This window comes from Anabas testudineus, chromosome 14, assembly GCF_900324465.2.
Source record: "Anabas testudineus chromosome 14, fAnaTes1.2, whole genome shotgun sequence".
NCBI lineage: Eukaryota > Metazoa > Chordata > Actinopteri > Anabantiformes > Anabantidae > Anabas > Anabas testudineus.
In genome coordinates, this window is record NC_046623.1 from 5,800,500 (window position 1) to 5,823,273 (window position 22,774).

The following is a 22,774-nucleotide window of genomic DNA, read 5'->3' on the forward strand; positions in this document are numbered from 1 at the left end:
GGTGTAATAACATAAAATGGGAGCCATGTAACCGTGGCGCATTGTATTCTTCATCTAATGAATAAGGTATGAGAGAATGGATAATCAACATTTTCAAAATGTAACTAAATGTATGCAATATTTATGATATTAGTAATTCTGTTGTGGTGTCCTGCTCGACTTCATGGACCAAAATATGTTCTTGAATCGCCCGCTTATCACTTATGTACTCACGCTGGCAACTTGATTTGTCAGAAATGTTTCTTGGTCTTGCACGCTGATCAGTTGCTCATGAGTCATGCTGTTGATTGCATTTATTTAAAGACTGCCCCCTTGTTGTTCACTGTACACAGTTCTGCCCACAGCTGCCAACACATGTTGTTATGTTCCAACAAAGTCTTAAGACACTCTGATCGCCTCACTTCCGAACCGATCACGTAAGTGTCTTCTGGGTAATGAGCTGTACTCGCTTCCCTCCACTCCCCCACATCGCCCGCCACTCCCCTCCCTCGGCCCTCCAGTCATCCCTGATCAACATTTTTCACATTGTTAATCACTTGTGTCAGCTTCTGCTAATTATAGCCAATTCATCATGTGTGATTCACTGTCTGTCACTGTCAGCGTGGCGTTCGGTGCTGTGTGAGCGAGAGCGACAGAGGTGAAACTGCCTTTATTAAGTATGCAGCGCCAGGGAGTGAACTCCCCAATGATAAGCAGCATGTTGCAGTGCTTTGGCTTACACTTCCTTGAGGCGAGTGATAAAGGCCAGGTGCAGATTAAATTACCTTAATTTCTTCGCCAGAAGCTCTGACCCACAACGACTTACAAAACGAGGAGGATGGAGCAATGAAATGCAGTGAAACTACTGCCAAAGTACCAAAAAATAAATTAACAATCAGTGTCACATCACACTGTGGTTCTAATCTGTCACCCTCAAATAGACGAAGGTTGTACCGACTGCAACTTCATAATGTTGAAAATAAATAAACAGTATTTATGGGAGCATGAACTTTGAGTTTATTTTATCTCATTCTCATTTTCATCTGTGCCCGCCCAAAATTGTTAACGGTTAAATCAACCGTTTTTTGAAAAACAACAGCGTATACACGCCCAGTCTGGCAAACATGGATATGCAAACAGTGTGTTATCAACATGCACAGTATCAGTCGTTCCATTAGCAAGCATACTGTAACCTTGCCTACGATACTGTCACATTTTTATTTCTCTTCCGGTACTGTTTGAAAGACTCGGAGAAGGAGGCTGTGGAAAGTTCAGTTCCTAAGAAGCTCTGCAGGTGTACTCCAACGTTTTGTGAAGATGTGCTCCACACTGTGCTTGCTGGTGCTTCTAAGCATTATAGGTAACTACATGTCTGCTTCTTCTTTAAGTTATTATGGGAACAAGTAAGAGTATGTTTCTGGATTAAACTCAAACTTGTAATTATGGGTTTCTTGTTCCGTAGGGTGTGTTGAACTAATAACAGTCAGCTCTCCACAAAAATATGTCAATGTTACAATGGGTGGAAGTGTCCAGCTCCAGTGTATGTTTGTGACCATCCAAGAGACCACCAGCCTTACGATCCAGTGGGATTTTGTCTCATCATCCTCCCTGACTCCGCAACAGGTACAGACTGTACATGCTGGCACTCAGATGAGAGCTTTGCCGACAGCTTTAATGTGCTCAAATGTGGCTGCAGTAACAAAATCAGTGCTCTTTACCAAAATGCTGAATGTTGCTGTTTTAACTCTCCTCTCAGAAAATCCCATTATAAAGACTATTCAAAGTTCAGTTGCTAAGATTTTAAGCTAGAAACGTTTCAAAGCGTGAATGCTCACCACCTAGCAGTTAGGAGACACACCTTGCTGAGACAACAAAGCCTGTGATTGAGAAATCAGATAAACACAAATTTAATTCAACTTCTGGAACAATGCAACAATATGACTAGTGATTAAGTTCGTTTTAGAACAAAATGGTCCCATCCACCGAACACAGTTTTATTTCTCTAAATGATAACAAACAGGATTCCTTTGCACACCAGCTCCTTAACCAATAGGCGTTGGCCATTATCGTATTTATTGTGCCTAATATTCAGATTACTGATTTGTTGCTGCTTTCTTTTAGGTTTATTACTATCAATCGGGAAAGGATGTCATTCCAAAATCATATCAGGGCAGACTTCAGCTGCCCTCTTCTCCGAGCACAACAAACAACGCCTCAATAATAATAAGCAACATGCAACCATCAGACAGCGGAGTCTACACGTGTGAGGTTCACAACTTCCCGGATGTGAGCGGAAAGTCTCAGGTCAACATTATTGTGAATGTTCTTGGTGAGTTCACAAAATGGCAGGCAAAGCACTGGCTCGTCACTATTTTCTTTTAAATTTTGTAAATGCAAAGTCTTTAAAAAGTACTGTAAATGTATTAATTCACTAATACAGTATAGAAACAAAACTGATGTTTAGAATTAGCAGAAGAAAACGTGCAAATGACAAGTCGTACTAAGAATGCGTCAACTAGTTTAGTCCACTGAGTTATAGGTGTGTGGGAGATTTCATTCTACCTCACCACACCTGTACAGTGTCAGTTGTCCATTTGCATTGTGGGAGAAAGTGGAAGTAGCTGATCTTTATTTCTGTGTTTGTATGTGTGTTAGCTTTGTCCTCTGGTGTTCCGCTTTTCGACCTATGTTTATACCAGGACCTGGTCGTAGAGGCTAGTTTGAATCTGCTAAAACAGACCTAATCTGAACCTGCTGTTGGTTCTGTGAACATTGTTCTCCATTGTACAGGTGTGGCTACCTGAAGAGAGAGATTACAGAGTACACTGTCAGTCTCTTACACTGTTCAGTGTCCTTCATTGTATTTTATTTTTTGGAATACATTTTATGCCAAACTGAATAAGCACTTCCACTTTCACCTGACTATTTTTTAACATTATATCCCAGCTTGAATTACAGTAGGTAAAATGTTATAAAAAGCAAGAGTATTTTGGTTTTACTGAAATATTTCTCTTGCTTTTTACACATCTGAGATCAGCGTATCTCTTCAGTATTAGGGCTATAACATTATTGTGAGTACTGCGATTAGAGAATTACATTCAGTTTGTATTCCCTCATTCACTGAGTTACCACGACAACCTTGCAGGCCCCAGTATCCTCACTAGTTGCCATGGTTACTGCAGCAGTCTCCTCATTGTCAGTGTAGAAAATTAGAGTAGGAATGTGACTGCTACCTCGTATTGCACACACAATATACTGTATATCGGCATCTGCTGCATGCACGCATCTTGTATGTTTACAACCTTGCTCTTATGAAAATGTTTATGTAACACTGAATGTGATATGTATGGCTGTTGTCATTGTCATGCTGATTATGATTCAGTCGAAGATTATCCTCGTCATCACTGCTATATAGAATCACGGCATCGTTTTAACAAGACTGACATGTCATGTGTCACAAATTACAAATAATTGCACATGCTTTCCTCCCTCTGCTAGTTGTTGTCTATTGTAATAGTAATGAAAACACAATAGATATTAAATTTAAAGTTCTGTCTTTTGGGTCTTAGTACTGTCCACTCAGTACAATGAAAAGTAAGGATTACATTGCTACCCATTAAGACAAAGTAAGACCACTCCCAACACATTTCCTGCCTCCATGATGACTAATGGATAATACAACATCCTATTTGTTTAACAATTCCTAGTATTTTTAAATGACATTATTACAATGAGCTTAGCTATAAGATACACACTTGGACCTTACAAGAATTACTTTAGTTTGATATTAATTTTAGGACTTGTTTTGAATAAATAAAGCATATTGATACAATAAAATGACAACAGTATATAGCATAAAATACAGGTGGAGCCCTAATTAACTCGGTAGGTGTCTCGTGAATGTGGTGCAAACCATAAAGGACCTTAAAGGCAATCACTGAAATAAAACAAATGTTTATTTTTGTTTGTAACTCATCTGCATACTGTAGACGAAACTAATTTCAATATACACATCTTCTTTTGTCTGCCAGTGAAGCCCTCTACTCCTTATTGTGCCATCCACGGTGATGTGGAAACTGGTCACCTGGTCACTCTGACCTGCCACAGTGAGCGTGGGAGCCCAGCCCCTACCTACACCTGGACCAAACTGGATCAGACCAGAGCCAGCAGGCCTGTGCTGGGAAGAAGTGAGTGCTGTGTGTGTGTGTGTATATATATATGTGTGTAAAATACTTTCACATTTATCCTTTCATAAAAACGCGTGCTCTTGTTTCCTCAGCAACACCAACTGGAGTATTGGAAATCAGAAACATATCTCAGTTTGAGTTTGGGGAGTACCAGTGCAATGCTACAAATGCAGTCGGATTTTCATTGTGCACTATTGATCTGAGTCAGGGTATGTTCACCTTCAGTTTTGTTTTTGAGAATGTGTTGGAAATAAACACTTACAGATATCAAACTTCTGTACAGATGCAGGAGATGGAGTGATTGCTGGTGCCGTGATCGGCGCTTTGCTCGGGTGTGTCCTGATCATCCTGGTTGTGTGGTTCATCGCTCACACTTTGAAGAAGCACAAATACAAGGCGGTGAAAGCATCAGAGGCCAATGAGATGAAGTGAGACTTGTGGCTCTTGATGCTGTTGCATTTCACGCTGAGATGTGTGCTTTCAGGGTGTAACGTCAACCCTCTCTCTGTCCACTAGGAGGCACTCTCCTCAGGCTCAGGAAGCTGCAGAAGATGTTCCCATGCCAACCACAGCAGGCAACCTCCATGCAGAGGTAGATGAGCCACAAGCCTGAAAAAAGGGCCTGGAGTAACGTCACTAATCAGAATAACAGGATGTCCATATACATGTTTTATCCTCTGATTTAATCAATATGTTGATGAATGCTCACCATAGATTCAGTCTTTCCTTATTTCATTTGACAAATTCTGCTTTTTGCTCTTTTTATTCAACCTTTTGCTGCTTTAACCTTTTTTCTTTTGCATTCTTATTGTGTGATAATCAGAGCATGTTGATGACTCATTCATTTTTAGATATACAGCAAGCTTTGCTCTATCAAATCCAATACTTAGAATTATGATGACCTTTTCGGAAATTGTGTTTGAAAGTCTAATGATAAAATCAGTCATTCTAATTAGTCTTAAAAGTATTTTTTGGTAGTTACACACACTGTTTTTCATATTACAAAGTCATTGCTGTGGAGAAAATGTGCTACCAGTATAGCATTTGTGACCAATTTGTCGGTTTACATTCATAGATGCTGATTGAAAGGAATATGTGCCAGTGTCATATAATTCATAACTGAGCTGTTTAACCGGATCTTTAAATTTAGTGGAAAACAACCTATCAAGTATAAAGATGTGTAATTTCATGAGACATTTAAGTGGCAATAAAGCTAATTTTAATGTAAATGTAAATGAAAAGTTTATAAACCACCATTTATAAACTACACAGAGGAATATGTAATACACCTAGCACAATCATCAAGTAAAAAGTCATTTTGCAAAATATGTTGAGTTTATGTATGTAAATTTCTACTCAACAAAGCTATGTTGCAGGAAGGCATACTTTCGGTTAAAATGAAGTCATCTCATATTATAGCTTATGGCACAGAAGTGAAGGGACTCTGACGCCAGCGTCAGGCCTGTAGACCAAAGCAGCGTGCAGTGCTGAGGACGTCGTCTCGGGTTAGATAGCAACCGCAGATCTGCCTTGTGCCGGTGAAGGACTCTCTGCCATGCATAACACGCCAGTTGTCTATGAAAACCACCTTAAAAAGAGAGAGCATAAGAGCCTTAGATCACACTTCAATCTTTCTCTTTACTTCTCTTTACATAATCCTTTAACTGTAAACAGATTGATGGATAAAAATTGCATTTGTGATTGTTTTCTTGCCATTGAGCTGCTGGATGCAAATAAAGGTAATTTTCGTACTTTCCCTGGAGTCAGTTTCACCCACAGTTCGTTCTCTGGCCGCCTTAGCTCAGTGGTCAACTCTCGATGTGCCACGTACCACTGTTGAACACTGTCATGAGGGATTGTGTTTATCACTGATCGATCAAAGTTGTTATATCTGTTGGAGAAAAAAAAAAAAGACAAAATCTTTTTGCTATTTGTTGATTTGAAGTAAGATTACACAATAGTAAAACAAAAACAGTAAGAAAAGAACTATTCTAACTACCGTGAAGCTTGTATAAATCAACCAATTTTTTTATAATACTTATAGCCAGAAAACACAAAGTATTGACAGGCAGTGGAGTGGAATGGTAAAATGCAATGCCTGATAATTCACTACTTTACAAACATGAGTCTAATTTAAGTATTGACATACCGGATGAGGTAAAGTTCTTTGTTCCAAGGATGGACATTAAGCACAGGGCCAATGCCCGTCATGTGGTTTTGATGGTTGCCAGTTTTTTCAATGTACTCGTGACGGATGGGCACATGGGCAAGCAGCTCAAAGCTTTCAGGTGACTGCTGGCGTAGCTTCTCTGCAGCGTAGAACCCATCCACAAGCAGCGTCCTCCCCCCAGTTCCTTCATGCCTGAGGCAGTGGAAAACCTGGATTCTGCAAAAACAATAAGTGACATCAGGTAAAACATGAAATATGAAGGCACTTTTTAGAGGCACTGTGTGGCCTATTTTAAAATGCATGCTCCTTCTTCCTTCTTAATTTATAATATGTCAGAAGGAACTAGTATTATTATGACCAACATTGTTTCCAAAAAGACTGCTGACTGCTGAGTTTTTTTTGATGCGTCACAAACAAAATAGCTCTCACCACGACTTATTAAGTGCTGGAGTTGTTTTGAAATGCTGCACTTACCCACACGGTTCCTGAAAGTACGAGGTGTCAGTGTGACGGTCCAGCGCTAGCTGACTGTAGGCAGTGTCTCCTCTAGAAAAATCAGAAGTGAAGCACCACATTCTTCCATATGTGGTCTCCCTTGATGGAACAGTAACAAACATAACACAGGTGCACTGGAAATAAGTGGACAAGGCTGTAAATCTGCATTGTTGAGAACAAGCAGTGATACCTGATAAGACTGACCCTCCGAGTAACTGCCTCTGTGGCCTCAACTGTAGCCGGCACAGCGTCCACAAAAGCGATTCCATACAGGAGGTAATTCTGAAGAAACTTCTTCAGCTCATCATCACAACTCATAAATGTGTCCCAGTTAGATGAGGGTATGTTGGCATTTTTATAGATGTCTGAGTTCCAAAGGACACGTGGTTGTATGGCGCTCTGCTTCTTTACTTCATAGCTGTTCTCAGCCAGCCAGCTAAGGCTGTACTTTGACACATGACCATCAGGCCCTGGGATAAAGACATGAGAAAAATTGTGTTAATATGTTACCTGTTAATGAGTAATATTAAATACTACACACTGTAAGAAATGTTTGTAGAAATTACGGTGAAAAACTGTTAAATGGCAACGGCATATTACCGTTAAATGCAAAACAATATATCACCGTAATAGATACACTTTAGTACTGTTAATCAAGAAACAGTACATAACTTTACTTTTTACTGTGATAGTATGTAGAAAACACACAGTTATACTGTTAAAACATAAAATTTAGCTAAAATTAATGGGAAAATACCTTAAGGCCACAAGCAAGTAAATACTGTAAAATTAATTATATTATTTGGTTTAAATTACAGATTTTGTTGACATATACGTTGAAATTCAACAAAAACATTTCCTTTTTTCTACAGAAAGGAGATGTTAAAAATATGGTATTTATGTTGATTTTGAAATAAAATATATGTTTACATATACTGTTATTATCTGTCATTTTATGTTATACACTTATAGGGCTTTAATGTGTGATGGAAAACTAAAGCATGAATGATACATTTCTTGAAGAAATTAAAGTCATTGGTGTGGAACTCAGAAAAAAATACCAAATATCCTTAATTCTAATCTTACAAGTTAACTTGCTACCTAACATTTGTCTTACATCCAACTGTCTTAGATATATTTGTGTTAAACATTAATGTGTTTAGTTAGCAGACTTCATCATAATGAACCACATTGTTTATTTAAGAGTCGAGCTGGTTGCAACCAGACATTCTGTAGATATAGAGCTTTAAAAGCTCATATTTAGTGGAGGCACAATGTATCTGCTGGTGTTAATGTTAGTGTAATGTGTAAGAGTTAATAGGTCAGTTAAAGGAGCAGACACTGCAGGACGTGCAGTGAACTGTCCAGTAACAGGATGCACTTTACTAATGTTTTCAGGGTCAGATCTTCCTTTACTGGCCACATGTCACGAGAACATAGAGATTTCTCTAGCAATCTCTTTTAAGGTAAGTAACTTGCATTTATATTTAATATTTTTTTTAAATAAATAATACAAATAATTATATTATTTGTTTAGTTGAGTCTTAGTTATCTGTCTTCAGTACCTTGTCTAACAAGTTTATTTCCTGGCTGCAGAGGGGATCGTGACAGTCCAGAACGTAAACATGATGGGCAACTTGAGTCTTAAAGCCAAACTGGTGCCAACATCTGCTTAGTGTTCCAGTTTCAGAACATCGTTTCATGTCTGTCTTCCATCATGTCAACCCCAGCGATGTCAAGATTAGCAAAAACAATATGTAGATGCAAGCACAATTTCAATTTCACACATGTTCCTCAAGAAAACAGCCTCATCTTACACAGAAGAAACAAGCAGTCTGAAATGTGACTGTGGATTTTCTGACTGCTTCAGTGAATGTATCATTGTATTCAGGCAGCTGTTGATGTCTTAGTGACAAATATGTTAGTGTCTGTGTTTCACACCGATACTGTTGATAAACATGACCTGTAAAACTATTTATCAGATATCTGTGTTTAGGCATTATGCTTAAACGCTGCATCAATGTAACATTTGCTTCTGTTTTCTGGCTGCAGAGAGGATCATGCCAGTCCACGTCGTACTTGACGAACGCGAATGATGACAAGACCTGTTCAAAGCTCCAAGTGGAGACATCTGAGTATTTAGGCTGGTAATGCTGTTGATTGCTTGGTGATTAATATGTCAGATTCTATATTTTGCCCATATACTCATAACATGCTCTGCAAAACTATACTTCAACTTTCTATCACATAAAATTCATTGGAACTGTGTATGTAAGGCTGTATATATGTGTGTGGGTATAATGCTCATCACTGCATCAATTTTAATTTTGCTTTGTTTCTGTTTTCTGGCTGCAGAGAAAAACCTGCCAGTCCACAGTGTGAACCTTATGGACATCTTGGGAATCTTTTAGAAGAAATGATGACAACATACATCTTAGGTTCTAGTTTATGGAATCTCACGTTCATGAGATGATGTTCATCTTCAGTCATGTCTGACCTATTACTCATCCTGGGCAAGTGGCCACATTTTCTTATGATGTTTATATTGTTAATTCCACTGTACAATGACCTAAAAAATACATGCTGTTTTTTAAGCTCTTAAAACTACTTTGTGAGTTCAATGGGCAGTTTACTGGATCAGATCAACACAGAATGCTTAAAGGCACAACCTTTACTTTTAATGATTATAGTTTGTTGTTTTACAATGTATTTATCTGTTTATTTTGGAATTTATTATAAGTAATTGTTGACTGTAAAATCTATGCCAATCAGCTGTAATTTGATTTACCGTATTTTTTACAGTAAAATTCTGGCAACCCCAGCTGCCGGTATTTTACCGTAACTTTGAATCTTTGCAATAAAATGCAGTAATGTGGTATACAGTTGTACTGTGTTTATAACTGAAATAGACTGTATCTAGGTTTACAGTATATCTGTAACCGTTAATTACACTGATTTTTTTTTTTTTTACAGTGCAGCGCTACTATACTACAACCCTTTTCTCTGTGTCAAACACCTAAATTTCAAGTACAAATGGTTGAGTCTTGTGAATCATTTATGTTTTTTGTAAAGTTGCCACGATGTGCATGAACAGAAGCATAAAAGGAAGAACTCCTCCTCATTGCAGTCCACTAGGTCATAAACGATTGCAGATCTTATCATTTACTGTAGGTTCTGTATACTGTACATTCATGCAGCAATATATAAATGGGGCAGAACTGCGGGCAGCGTCAGTATGTCTGTGAGGTCCAGTACTCACAGACAAAACACTCCCAGTCTAAGCTGACCTTGAGTATGCCCCGCTAACAGGAAGAGGCAGGATCCCCACAGCAACATGTGCATTGTCAGCTGGCCTGGGGGACCATGGGTCCTCATTTGTCAGTTTATACTATATATGACACATTGCCACACGTAATGTGTATTGATAAAAACACTGACAATCCATCCTGCATATCCTGATCATTAATGGGCTGACATGTTCACCATGGGCTGAAGGGTCAGGACATCATGATAACAGGGTAAACATTTATGTTATATGACACGATCCTATCAGAGGGAAAAGTCCACTTCACCTTTGCCTGTAAAGAAACTTCAAGTCATATACAAAATGATGTGCTTAGTACTTACTGTATCATTATTTACAGCTATTTTGTTCTTGCACCATAGCAAGCTGAAATGACTAAAAGTGAATACTAAGAATTTTGAGCTCAAATCAATATTTTGGTTTGCTAAAATAAAATATCTTGAGAATTCTCCTCTAATTCTAGAGATAATTCACAGATGGAAATCACTGGTTCACTAAAAGTAAATGATTAAGGTTACAGGTTATAGATAGTGCATGTCTTTTTTACTGTTTTATGGATTCATTTTTTTCCGGTACTGGTTGTAAAAACGTTCGCCCGCTTCCTGAAAAGGAATTATTTTCTGTATGAGTGATGCGACAACTTTAAAAATGCTAACAGATTTGATTTAACTTTTTTTTTTTTTTTAAATAAATATATTTCGTTTTAATTAATCGTGTGATTTCTGCAAGTCAGTGCAGGCAATTCATGTGTAGATGCACGGCCAGATTAACTGTACTCATAACCATGCACACAACGTACAACACTGCAGGAATAACTGTAATTGATTTGCACAATTTCTGTAATAAATAAGTAATTAATCTAATTAAAGGAGTCAGACACATTGTCCAGCATTGAGTACTGACTTTATTACTGTCATCACAATGTTTCAATGATCCTTTCAGAGATGGGATTATTAGTACTTACATGTGAGGACTAGGTGACCATCTTCCACTGCTGTGCTGTCAGGGCGGATACTGAGGTCTATGCTCCCAGTGTCCAGGTTCCTCTGGTTTGTGTCTGAGTTATATGAAGAGGCCGAGCGGCAGTGATCCCGCAGCCACACGTAGTTAAAGTGCATCTGAGTCCCCCCGTAGTTGAGCGCTGGGGAGTTCATATCAAGGGGTTAATGCTGACCTTCATTAGAAATCACACTGTTTCCCTGTCACCGAGTAACTCACCCAGACAGTCGTCATGTAGGTGATAAGTGGCTGCACATGCACGGATCTGCATCTCGTCAGTCCGCGGTGTCTGCGTCGCTCTGCGTCCACAGAGCAGCAGCCGAGTGCGTTGCAGCGCAGGACGCAGGTTCCTCCTGAGCGCACCGAGCATCCCGACAACAAACCCGACTTTGGATCAGTACAAACTGTGAGTGCTGCAAACTACAGACTGAGTCGACGAGAGTTTTGCGCCCCCCGAGAAATCACCGTGCAGGCGCCCGGGTCAGAACAAACGTCCAGTATGGTGTGCTGCAGCTTCCCTGAAGCCTTAAAACGTCATAAACCATTCTCAGTGTGCAGATTAAGTCCAAGTTTAATGATTAAACGCGGCATCGTCTCTCTTGTCTTTTGGGGCCCAGCGCTGCTCTAGCAGAGACAGACCACTGCTGCGGTTTGACACATGCGTAGTCGCAACGTTTAACTCACTACCCGGAAGTACTTTGTTCAGTTCAGGTGTTCCAGTGAGCCTTGACAATGAGGGGTGGTGGGATGGAGCCAGTGAAAACTGCATGTTTGTGTGGAAAATGCATTCAACATATTTGCATATGTAGTGTATTTTTCTATTTCCTCATGCACCACCAATTCACAGTATCTTCCTATAAGATCAGTTTTTAAATAGTATCACTGGTTCATTCGTGCAGTCAGTCTTTGAGTCTGTTTGGCTAGAAGAGGACATTTGACCCAGACTAAACAGAAGAAAGTGTGAATGGGTAAAAAAGAACAAAAAAAGAAAAACAGATACAAGCTGATCTCATTTCAGTCTGTTTGACCTTCATCTGTTTTCTTCTTCTTGTCTCCATCACAGGATTCTTCTTTTGTTTCCATGTGGAGACATCACAGACACAACATGACACCAAATACACTTTTCTGATAAGGCCAGCAGGTCAAAACTATTTGACAGTCTTTGTGCAGTATATGTTTAAATATCTCTCCATGACTAGCAGAAATTAAGCTCAAAAGCTTGGTGACCCTTTGCGCCAGTCATTAAGAGGCTGAGCAGCTTTAGTGGTGGATGCATAATACAAATGCGCAAGCTGGCTCCCTCTTGAGTCGCTTCTAGAAAATGAATCCTTATCTGGATGCTAACTTTTTTCTTTCTCCCCTCCCGATTACCCGTGCATTTTTGGTTTTGGTGTGCTCAGCTGGTTTTATTTTATAGCACTGGCTCTGCTGCACAATAGTGTTTCCAAAAAATGATTAAGTTTATTATAAAGAAAACACAATATAATATAAAACAAACAGTCTAAATCTGTTCTTAAGCACAACAGGAAGGCACAGTGATAGTTCATCTGAAGCAGCTGCCTGATTTATTCTGAATTTATCATCCATGCAGTATACAGTGGATATGTAAAGCAGTGATTTGTACATGTAGTCAAAGTAAAGAATGTCTTTTAATGACCTATACAGAAAATCAAGTGTCCTTATAAAGGTGATCATGTCTTAATAAAGGATGCTGTCCAGTCCAGTCTTTTAATATCAAGTAACCAGACAATCATATTGCAGCTGGATGCTCTGTTGGGTTCATCGTCAGTAGGACTCCTTGCAGCCCTGCTGGGGAGGCTGCTGTAATGCTGCGTTCAGAAACTCTGAAATCTGGAGCTTTGTGCTCTGTGTCAATAATTTGCTAAGACATCCGTTATGCAAATGTAGTTCAACAGTACGTTGTGTTTAAGGGTTCATTCAACACAAATAATGTTGTTAATTATTCTAACTATACATTATATCAGCTCTCATAATACAAATATAATGCAAACATACAAAAAAATAGATTAAATAAAATAGATTAAATATGCATTAACAGGAAAGATCATTGCAATCAAACAACAACGTTTGATTCCACCATATATAGAGAGGGGGTACAAGAAACGTGGCTAACTTGTCTGCAGAAACCGCTTAGTCACTAAGCCTCGGTGCTCCACAATACGCTGTAAACAACTCGAGTGCTGGGATTTCGGAGCTCGAAGAAGGCTACGTGAACGCAGCCCGCGCCTGCCCCCTCCGAGCAGCAGTCAGCTGCGTGTTTACTTGCTTTGTCAGCGGTGTCCCCGCAGCACATATCTCGTGGATCTCACCTGCTGCTGATCAAAAGCCTTGGACTTTTTTTTTTTATTATTATTATCTCAGAGACTGATAATCGCTGTCAGCGGGTTCCTCTCTCTATCTCACACACACACACACACGTTGTGTTTTCGGTCCAGCCTCTTTCGGACCTTGAACGGTTCATAGGTTTTCGGAGCGATCGGGCAACGATGACGTTAAAATCCAATAAAAACGAAGCTGCTGTCATTCTGGAGCCTGTGAACAGCGTGCGGACAGCCCTCTCCGATCTGTACCTGGAGCAGCTCCTTCAGCACAAGCCGAAGTCGGACAAGGTTTGATATCCTCTTTATTATTCTTGGGTTGTGTTTTTTGTGTGTGTGTGTGTCTTTCACATTTTGGTTGACATGTTTGCTTCCGGGAAGCTCCTCTGTGGGCGCATGAGCTGTGTTTATAGACGATATAAATATAGATCCGGTTCTGTTTTATTCTGACAACGATGTGTGGATGTGTTTAAAACAAAGAGCCGTGCATGCAGATCAGCTGTTCCCTGTGTGCACTGCACAGTGTTACTCACTCAGCCAGTTGAATCCAGTAAGACAGCAGACATTACACTGGCAATTTCACTTCTGCATGTTTCCCCAAAACTACGTGTGCAATCATATGACATAGGGGAGAGGGGGGGGGGCTCTGTCACGTGTCTGCTGGTCAATATTATAAGATGTCATCAAAGGACAGTGAGTCACTAACTTAATTATATAGAGCCATACAAATGGTAGTGTATTAATACCTGTAATCAACACAACAGTAGGGACAAAGTTTGTCTCATTCCTTTTTCCACAGTGCTGTGATATTACACCCACACTTCTTGACTGGCTGCTGTCAGTTGAGGCCTTGCAGGCACTTTCCTACTTCACTCTGAACCCGCTGACTTCGCCTTTTAAGTGGCGAACGCCTACAACAAAAAAAAACAGCCCCTGCTTTTTTTGAATCATTTAGAGAGGTTACAGCGGGATGAAACCTAACTTGAATTCTCTCGACGATCTCCAGGCCTCGACTTGGCAGCCCCTGACACACAGGGAACACTTAGTGCTGATAGTGCTGAACTCTGGGAATCTGAAAAGTCAGTAGATGACTAATAAAGGGAGGAAGCTCCTTTCCTGACATCAGCAGTTTTCTGTGCAGCGGCCTTGAGCTACAGCCTTCTGAATTTGTTCTTCTTCTCTGCGGTAATTTGTGAAATCTGTCATTAAATGAGGTCACATGGTCCATTACTTCCCACAAGTGGGACTGCTGTGTATAGTCTAACGTCTGTCTTGGATGATCTACTGCATCTACTGTGCGTTTTACCTTTACCCTGGTTTAAATGCACAAAGTAACTGAGCCTGTTCTGCTCTGTTTATGGCTCAGTGTTGTTTCACACTGATTTCTAATCCTCTGGAGAAACCTCCAAACACTTCAGACCCTACACATCGACAGTCACATGCATTTCTTTACCCTTCTCTGCATGGTTTTTAAACTCAAGGACAACTACATGACCTGTTACAGACACACTTCCTGGGAAATGTCAAGTCCAGACATTAGGGATCCAGGTTGGGCAACTGTGCGTCAGGCGAGCGAGACAGGACGAGGGCTGCGTGTCCTACTTTAATGTCAACATCCCTTCCAGCTCTCTGTGTAATCTTTCCAAATAGTTTCAGCCTGTGCTCAAATAGTCTACAAGGCCCAGCGCGCATACTGTTTGTTTCCATGTTGAGTTCCACACAGGCCAAACATTGATCTCCTAATGTGATTCTTCCTCCAGCACATCTCGGCCTGTTGGCAGGAGACCCACCCGAAATCTTACGTTGGGGGGGGGGGGGGGGGGGGGGGGGGAGGATTAATAATTAATAATTCTTGACTTGAATGCTGCAACATCCCAAGAGAAAGAACAGATAAGAAAGAGAGACTCGATGTAATCAGTCATATTAGATCATTGGGTTCTACAGTGTAGTATCCAGCTTTCTGAAACACACTTAGTTTGATCTACTTTATCTAATTCAAACATGATGAGCACACGTCCAGTGTAGGGAGCTCTCTGGCCTTTCTTGAACACATCTCGCCTTCCACTCACTCTTTTGTTTGTCATGTTGCGTTGCCACACCCAGAGCTGGTATTCAAGGGTCTGAAAGGGTTTCCTGACCCAAGTTCTGGTTACACGTGCTGCCTGTTAACAGTGAATTGAATGAGTGTGAGTGATAGAACTGATTAGTCTCATTGAGTCATGACGATGATTATGTTAAAAAAGCCTTTTTATTACTCATGCAAATCTAATCACGCAGATAGTCCAGCTTCAGAAAGCACTCAGACCACCCTTTTAAAGCATGTTTGGGTAGATTTATTTAATAGAGAAACCTTTCTGAAGACACAATTTCAATAGGGCGTCTTCTGCAGATGGCTTCAGCTGTTATGTAATAAAGCAGATTATTACAGTGATAATATTTGACCTTCAGATTCAACCTTTGTCTTGTTTCCTGTCCGCTCTGTTCTGTGAGAGGAAAAAAAAACTTCTCATATATGAAAATAGGTTTCTAATGTCTCCAGGAGAACATATTATTTTTTATAAACGCTGTGCATGTCATTCTCAAGTTGCCCACGGTTTCACATCCTTATTCTCAGTTTTGCGGTGTTAGTTTGTTACAAGATCACATTTCTATATTTTCTTTGGAGCAGAGCCCCAAATATTTTTTTCTGGGAGGAAAAGTCGCCATTTAAAAAATAAAAATTGGATTCCAGAGATAGAAATCAGTGTGTGTTGTGTCAGGACAGATAGCTATGGTGATTTTTATCTGTGCTAAGATTGCTGTACAGCCTCCTTTCCTCGCAGGATGTAATTTGAGATCTCGTCCAAAAGACTCCCCCACTGGTGCTGCCCAGTCCTGATATATAACAGCACGAGGCTGGTAAACAACTGTCGTGCTGCACAGAAAAAAACACGACTGGTTGACTTCTGTGACTCCACAGCTGGTGTGCACAGTTTACCAAATCCTCGTTGGCCGGGGACGATTATCTGTCCGGAAATTCATAAACAGTTCTGGTGCAAACACATATTTGTTAAAGATAATTATCTTACTGCAACACACAACATACAGAAAGGTGTTCAGAGACACGCTGAAGTGCTGTTATACACCGGTATTTCAGGGCTGAGGCTGTAAGAGGAAGAGGGTGATAATAATATTTATTGGTTTATTGTTGTGCTGATGCTGGAAGATAGATAGTACTTTATTTTTTTCTTTTGCTGAATCAGTGCTGATGCGTCATTTTCATGCGGAAAGTTTGTGCTGATGCATGTAATTGTGTCTCTGATGTCAGTTTAGTAATCAGTCTGGAAGCTTTTTTTTTTTTTTTGTTAATGTATCAGTGTAATTGTTCAGAGTAGAAGTTCACTTCTTGTCCCGACTCCTATTGGTACATGTTTGGTGGGGTTATTTGAGGACCGCTAACAGTGATCTGGACTGGACACCACCCTTTGGGGATATTGGATTTCTTTGAACCCACTCTTCCAGCCTATGTTCTCGTCTGTGTTCTTCAATTTCCAGCTCAAACTGTGAAAAGTAATTCAAACGCTCCTTGGAAGATCATATAAGGAGCATTTGACTCCTTACATTCATGCTGTTCTTTGATCTCCTGATGAGACTGCTGGTATCCATGACCACATGAACGTGGCAGACCAGATCACTGGGCCTGGTTAATGAGCTGTTATAACACCGGGTTAATTTTCAACCTTGAACATATGTTGAAACTACAAATGATCAACGTGGGCAAAAGGCCTCTAGTGAATGAAAATACCAGTATGAGAATGATGTCATCTGTCCAGATGAACTGATGCTTCGTTTTGTGATGTTGATTATATTTATTTATTTGTCTTTTAACAGGCAGCTATGCAAACGTATGAGAATAAAGGAGCTGATGTTTACACCAGTGTGAATTCTGGACACATGAACGGCACAGAGCAGACCAGGATGAAAGAAGTAGCATTCGAAAAGGGCCCTTCAGAGCCGATGGTACGCTAACACGTCTGTAAACACACACTAGCGCACATTCTCAAGAGTTATGAAGCTGATTCCTCCTCATTGATGGTGTTTGTGTGTCCTTTAGGGGGTCACTCTGAAGCTGAACGACAAACAGAGGTGCACTGTGGCCAGGATATTGCACGGGGGCATGATCCACAGACAAGGTAATTAATCACAGCATGACGTTAATGGAGAGTGCGCTGAACTCCTTTGTTTTGGCAAAAAGAAACCAATTAACTGATTTTCCTATATATTTAATTTTTATTGTCATTACATTTGTCCTGGTTTCTTCTTCTCTCAAGGTTCCTTACACGAAGGGGATGAAATAGCAGAAATAAATGGTAAAAGTGTGGTGAACCATACTGTAGACCAGCTCCAAAAGATAATAGTAAGCTGATATTTCGTAACTTTCTTTATAAACAATCGTTATTTGCACTCTAGCGAATGCTAGGTTTTGTTTTTATTTCCGGTATATGACTAAATGTGTGTGCAACCCTGTCGTCTTCCCATACAGAAAGAAAGCAACGGAGTAGTCACGATGAAGATCATTCCCAATGTGCAGAGTCGATCCAGAACCTGCGAGGTGACGTCACGTGCACAGTGTGCACTTAGTTGCTGTCTCGTTGCTGCCTTGTTGCTTTTGCTCCCAGTGAATTTACACTTAGTCATTTGGCAGACGCTTTTATCCAAAGCGACTTACAAGTGATTTCTGCTATGTAGTGGCATAAAAAACCAAGACAATCAACAGACCTTAGCAGTCCAACATGAGTTTGATAGCTTTTCTACCAGTTTTTCATTTTTAAAAAAGCATTTTGTTCTTTATTAGGTGACTCTTCTGTTAGTCAATGAACGACCCAGGTGACTATAAAATTAGTTCAAATTTAAGAACCATTGCTCACATTAGTTTTGCTAGTTTGACTTGGAAACACGTGGGTAGTGTGTTTCAGTCTGACATCAACTGACCACAACGAATTTTCTGCAGCAGCCACTCATGTGACTCTTGTGGCAAAAACCAAGAGCCGCAAAGGAAAAAAGTTAGTGATGCTATTCTTGTTTCGTTCTTCTTTTCTAATACCCTTGATCACCGTGTTAACGTCTGTGTTTGCTGTGGTCAGTGATGTCAGTCTACTTTAAAGCTTCTAGTCCATTAACATCTGGGCCTAGTTAATCCACTGTGCATATTTAAATACACAAAGAACATTAACTTCAGTGACCCAGTCCACTCCATTGTAACCACTTTTAATTCACAATATGTATTAACTTCTGTGTGACACTCAGGAGAACAAAAACATTCATGGACTCTGCTAACAACAGTATTAATTCACCCTGAGAATAACTGACATGTTGTCCTGTCGTGATCTTTGACAGTTCAGCCAGAATTTGTGCCTAAGCTCGTCCCTCTCAGAAATAAAATCATAAATCCCTCGGGGTGGGATCTGCTCCGCGGATTCATTTTATTAGGAAGACAAATTAGTTGGCAGCACAATTAGACGTCACTATTGGACTCAGGCAGTTAGAGGAAATTGCTCATATTTCCCAATTTGAAGAGAGCTGTCCAAGATCGTAGCATGAACATGTACATTCTGTTGAAGGGTGAATTTGACTCTTTTTTAAATTTAAATTTTAAAATGAATAAATTAGACCAATGACAAATGACAACGTGCTTTTTTTAGAATAGTATGTCCAAAATAAAGTATTTATTAGTGAATTACTATCAGATCCTTTAACAGCATATAATTGTAGACGTCTCCTAAAAATGGTTTACTGGAGGTTTGTGCTTAGCAGCCACAAATATATAGATATCAGAGGCTATATTTACATCTGATCTTCAGTAGGAGTTGGAAGAATATTGATCACACTGGTAAAACTGTGTCTACCATCAGTGAATTATTAACTAGTCTACTGCTCTGAATTCAACGCCCGTGCTTCATCTACAGATGTACATGAGGGCCCAGTTTGACTATGACCCCACCAAGGATGACCTCATCCCGTGCAAAGAGGCAGGTCTGAAGTTCCAAACTGGTGACATCATTCAAATCATCAACAAGCAGGATCCGAACTGGTGGCAAGGCAAAGTGGAGAGCAGCGCCTCTGACTATGCCGGACTGATCCCCTCCCCAGAGCTCCAGGAATGGTAACGAGCTCTGTCATAACGTCTGATGATGTCACGCCCCCAAGACCTTCAAACTGTGCAGAATGTTCCCAGCTTAACTTACAAATCTGTTTTCACTGCAGGAGGGTGGCAAGTAAAAGCAAGAGCAGAGAGGGCAGCCAGTCCTGCAGCCCGTTTGCAAAAAAAAAGAAGTGTAAAGACAAGTACCTGGCTAAACACAGCTCCAGTGAGTGTAACACTGGAATCACGTTCCTGGATCTTTCTACCCACTGTGCCAGCACAGTTTATAAATATATAAAAAAAAATCTCTTCTTTTGCAGTTTTTGACCAGCTGGACGTCATTTCTTACGAGGAGGTTGTTCGGCTCCCTGCTTTTAAAAGAAAAACATTGGTGCTTATTGGTGAGCTCCTCAGCTTGGTTTAAATATCTGAACATTTGAACTGATCGACATATTCAAAAAGATTAGAGTATATGTTTTTGTTCTCTTGAAGAACGCATATCTTAGTCTCTGTTATAATTTTGTTAATTTGCAGAACTGTTTTACATCCTCGTAATGTGGGCCTTTGAATATCAAATGGAACAGACTAGGTTTTTATGTATCAACCCAATATAAATGTTAGCATGTCTATAAAATACTTTATCCCCTTTGAAATAAAACCAGTGACGGTAAATGTAGTTTAATTAAGGGCATTTCCCTGCATCGTGAAGGTTAATGTTGGATGAAAATGTCATTGTAAATAAAATAAATCTCCTCTTTTTAGGTGCACATGGTGTCGGGAGGAGCCACATCAAAAATGCGCTACTGACCAAATACCCAGAGAAGTTTTCCTACCCTGTACCACGTAAGTATAACCACACTTTGTTTTGTTTTTTTGTCTTTCAAGAGGGCAGCTAGGTTTGCGTTAATGTCCATGGGTTAAACTTGAATACGTGGTTCCACACAGACACCTCCAGACCCCAACGTAAGGAGGAGGAGAACGGACAGGAATATTATTTCATCTCAAATGAAGCCATGACCAAGTGCATCTCTGGGAATGAGCTACTGGAGTACGGCAGCTTCCAGGGATCCATGTTTGGTACCAAATTTGAAACCATCCAGAAGATCCACGATCAGGGAAAAATCGCTGTGCTGGATGTTGAGCCACAGGTTGGTGTCGGCAGGTTTTGATAGAAACACATGCCCATACATTGAAATAATTTTCTGTCTTAGAATAATATCAGGAAGAGGGTGAAAACCCATCCTTCAAACCTTCTTTCCTTTAATAATAGTTTAGCACTTTGTATCTAGCACAAAGCACAAACAGATTTTCATTAATTGTCTAATCATTTCCCTTTTTCTTTTTTTCTTTTTTTAAACGCAGACCCTGAAAATCCTGCGGACCGCTGATTTTGCGCCTCTTGTGGTGTTCATCGCTCCGACCAACACAGCCCCTCAGGTGCTCTGTCTTTATCTAAACATGCTCCCGTATTCTGAAACGCTGTGAGCTGCCGGCTGCTAACGCTGTGTCTCCTCTGTCACAGGCGGAAAACCTGCAGATGATCCAGAAAGAGTCGGACGCCATTCAGACCACGTACGGACACTTCTTCGACGTGGTCCTCGTCAACAACGACGTGGACGAAAGTGTGAAAGGTGTGGAGGAAGCCATGGAGCGCGCCATCTCCACCCCGCAGTGGGTGCCTGTGTCATGGGTGTATTGACAGCAGTGTGTGTAGCACCAGTGTGATACCTTCTGTTTGTTGAAAAGCAGTGCAATATCACTCCTTACACGAAAACCTCTCAGTTATTGACGTCCCAGATGAGATGCTGGTTGGTTTATGTTAATTGTCACTGAGATTTTTTGCACAAATGCATTAAAAAAAATAAGCAATATGTAGAAAGGTTTATCGTAGAAAGTCGAGGACTTCACCAGGGATGTTTTATGTGACTCTTTATACGTTTGTGCTTCAGGCTTTGTAGGGGCTAAGAGACAGTTTTGGTGCCACACACCTTTGTGATTGTTGGAACAAGAGCAAATGCAAAATAGGACCACTACTGTGAATGAAATCCCCACTTGTACATGACAGGATTTCATCAGGTATTCACACTGATTCCGGATTCCTTGTCTGTTTTTCTGCTGTCATTAGACTGTGCCATCGAATTAAGGTTCCGATATTGTTCCTTCATACAGTATTTGTACGTTTCAGTCAGTCGGTGACAGCCTTGCTTGCCTCATCTCATCCAAATTGTATACCTCATGGGGTACTGTAAAGGCACTTTCAAACTGAAAATAAATTACCCTAGTCTGTTGCAGCTGCTTCATTGACTGTGTTTTATGTTGAAACCTGTTCTGCACAGCTCTTAATCATATAGTCAGTGGGGAGAGTCCTAATTACACTTCCATTAGATCCACACAATACAGGAAGCACATGACAGTGTCCGTGATGAACAACTAAATGTTGATATTTATACTATTTCATACTTGAGACTACAAGTTTGTCTAGAGTAAACTCTGCACTTCAAATCTCACTACTAATATATTACTATACTATGCAGGTGAAGATTTGTGGGGGCACGGGGTTCATGTCTGCTTCATTTTTCAGAAGGAGTCACGGCTCAAAGCTTTGATCAATTATAGATCAAGACCCGCGTGTTCGAGCTGTACAATTCTTCAGTCACGGGTTATACATGACAATGAATTTGTTCACAGCTTCCATACGGAGGAGCTCTACACAGTTTCCGGGTGGCATTGACAGAATTACGTGTAATGAAATCGCATTAGATTATCAGATTGGAAAATATAGTTTTTGCGTGAATTCTTTTCACTTGGAATTCATTTTAATTGAATACATCAAAATATGTTCATAAGAAACATGGAGCCTTGACAGTGAAAACTGGCCGAATACAGATATGCAACAGGGGATGCTGTTGCACATTGGGAGAATTCATCCCAAATGGCAGCATTTGATTACTATTATTACTATCTTTTGTTTGTCTTTAAGGCCTGCCCTTAAAGTTGGAGCGACGAACAACTGTTGGCGAGACAAACACACATTTACGGGTGAAATTACTGGTATTATATAACCCACACAGCAGAACTGGCTTTAAATAGACCTCCACAACAAAAGAATGCATTAAGGCAGCATAAAAACAGTGAAATGTGGAGTTTGCTCGCAAACGATTTGGAGGTGTTCAGCAAACA

The 22,774-nt window shown here is 40.2% G+C and overlaps 3 protein-coding genes across 3 annotated transcripts; 2 read left to right on the plus strand and 1 right to left on the minus strand.

Moving 5' to 3' along the window:
- Window positions 1–1,234: 1,234 nt before the first annotated feature.
- LOC113168905 (V-set and immunoglobulin domain-containing protein 1-like) lies at window positions 1,235–5,526 on the plus strand. Its single transcript, XM_026369973.1, has 7 exons — window positions 1,235–1,339; window positions 1,442–1,602; window positions 2,101–2,308; window positions 4,011–4,166; window positions 4,259–4,375; window positions 4,450–4,594; window positions 4,683–5,526. Exons 1-7 carry the CDS (start codon window positions 1,297–1,299, stop codon window positions 4,777–4,779), a joined length of 927 nt encoding a protein of 308 aa, XP_026225758.1. The 5' UTR covers window positions 1,235–1,296; the 3' UTR covers window positions 4,780–5,526.
- Window positions 5,527–5,554: 28 nt separating this feature from the next.
- Window positions 5,555–11,791, minus strand: tmlhe (trimethyllysine hydroxylase, epsilon). The gene is made up of 7 exons (XM_026369974.1): window positions 11,354–11,791; window positions 11,100–11,276; window positions 7,022–7,301; window positions 6,811–6,930; window positions 6,316–6,552; window positions 5,919–6,057; window positions 5,555–5,754 (listed from the first exon to the last, which is right to left on the minus strand). Exons 1-7 carry the CDS (start codon window positions 11,502–11,504, stop codon window positions 5,623–5,625), a joined length of 1,236 nt encoding a protein of 411 aa, XP_026225759.1. The 5' UTR covers window positions 11,505–11,791; the 3' UTR covers window positions 5,555–5,622.
- Window positions 11,792–13,409: 1,618 nt separating this feature from the next.
- On the plus strand, window positions 13,410–21,885 carry mpp1 (membrane protein, palmitoylated 1). The gene is made up of 12 exons (XM_026372684.1): window positions 13,410–13,764; window positions 17,344–17,472; window positions 17,567–17,645; window positions 17,784–17,869; window positions 17,996–18,064; window positions 19,419–19,615; window positions 19,717–19,820; window positions 19,915–19,995; window positions 20,357–20,437; window positions 20,540–20,742; window positions 20,957–21,031; window positions 21,117–21,885. Exons 1-12 carry the CDS (start codon window positions 13,642–13,644, stop codon window positions 21,291–21,293), a joined length of 1,404 nt encoding a protein of 467 aa, XP_026228469.1. The 5' UTR covers window positions 13,410–13,641; the 3' UTR covers window positions 21,294–21,885.
- Window positions 21,886–22,774: the final 889 nt, after the last annotated feature.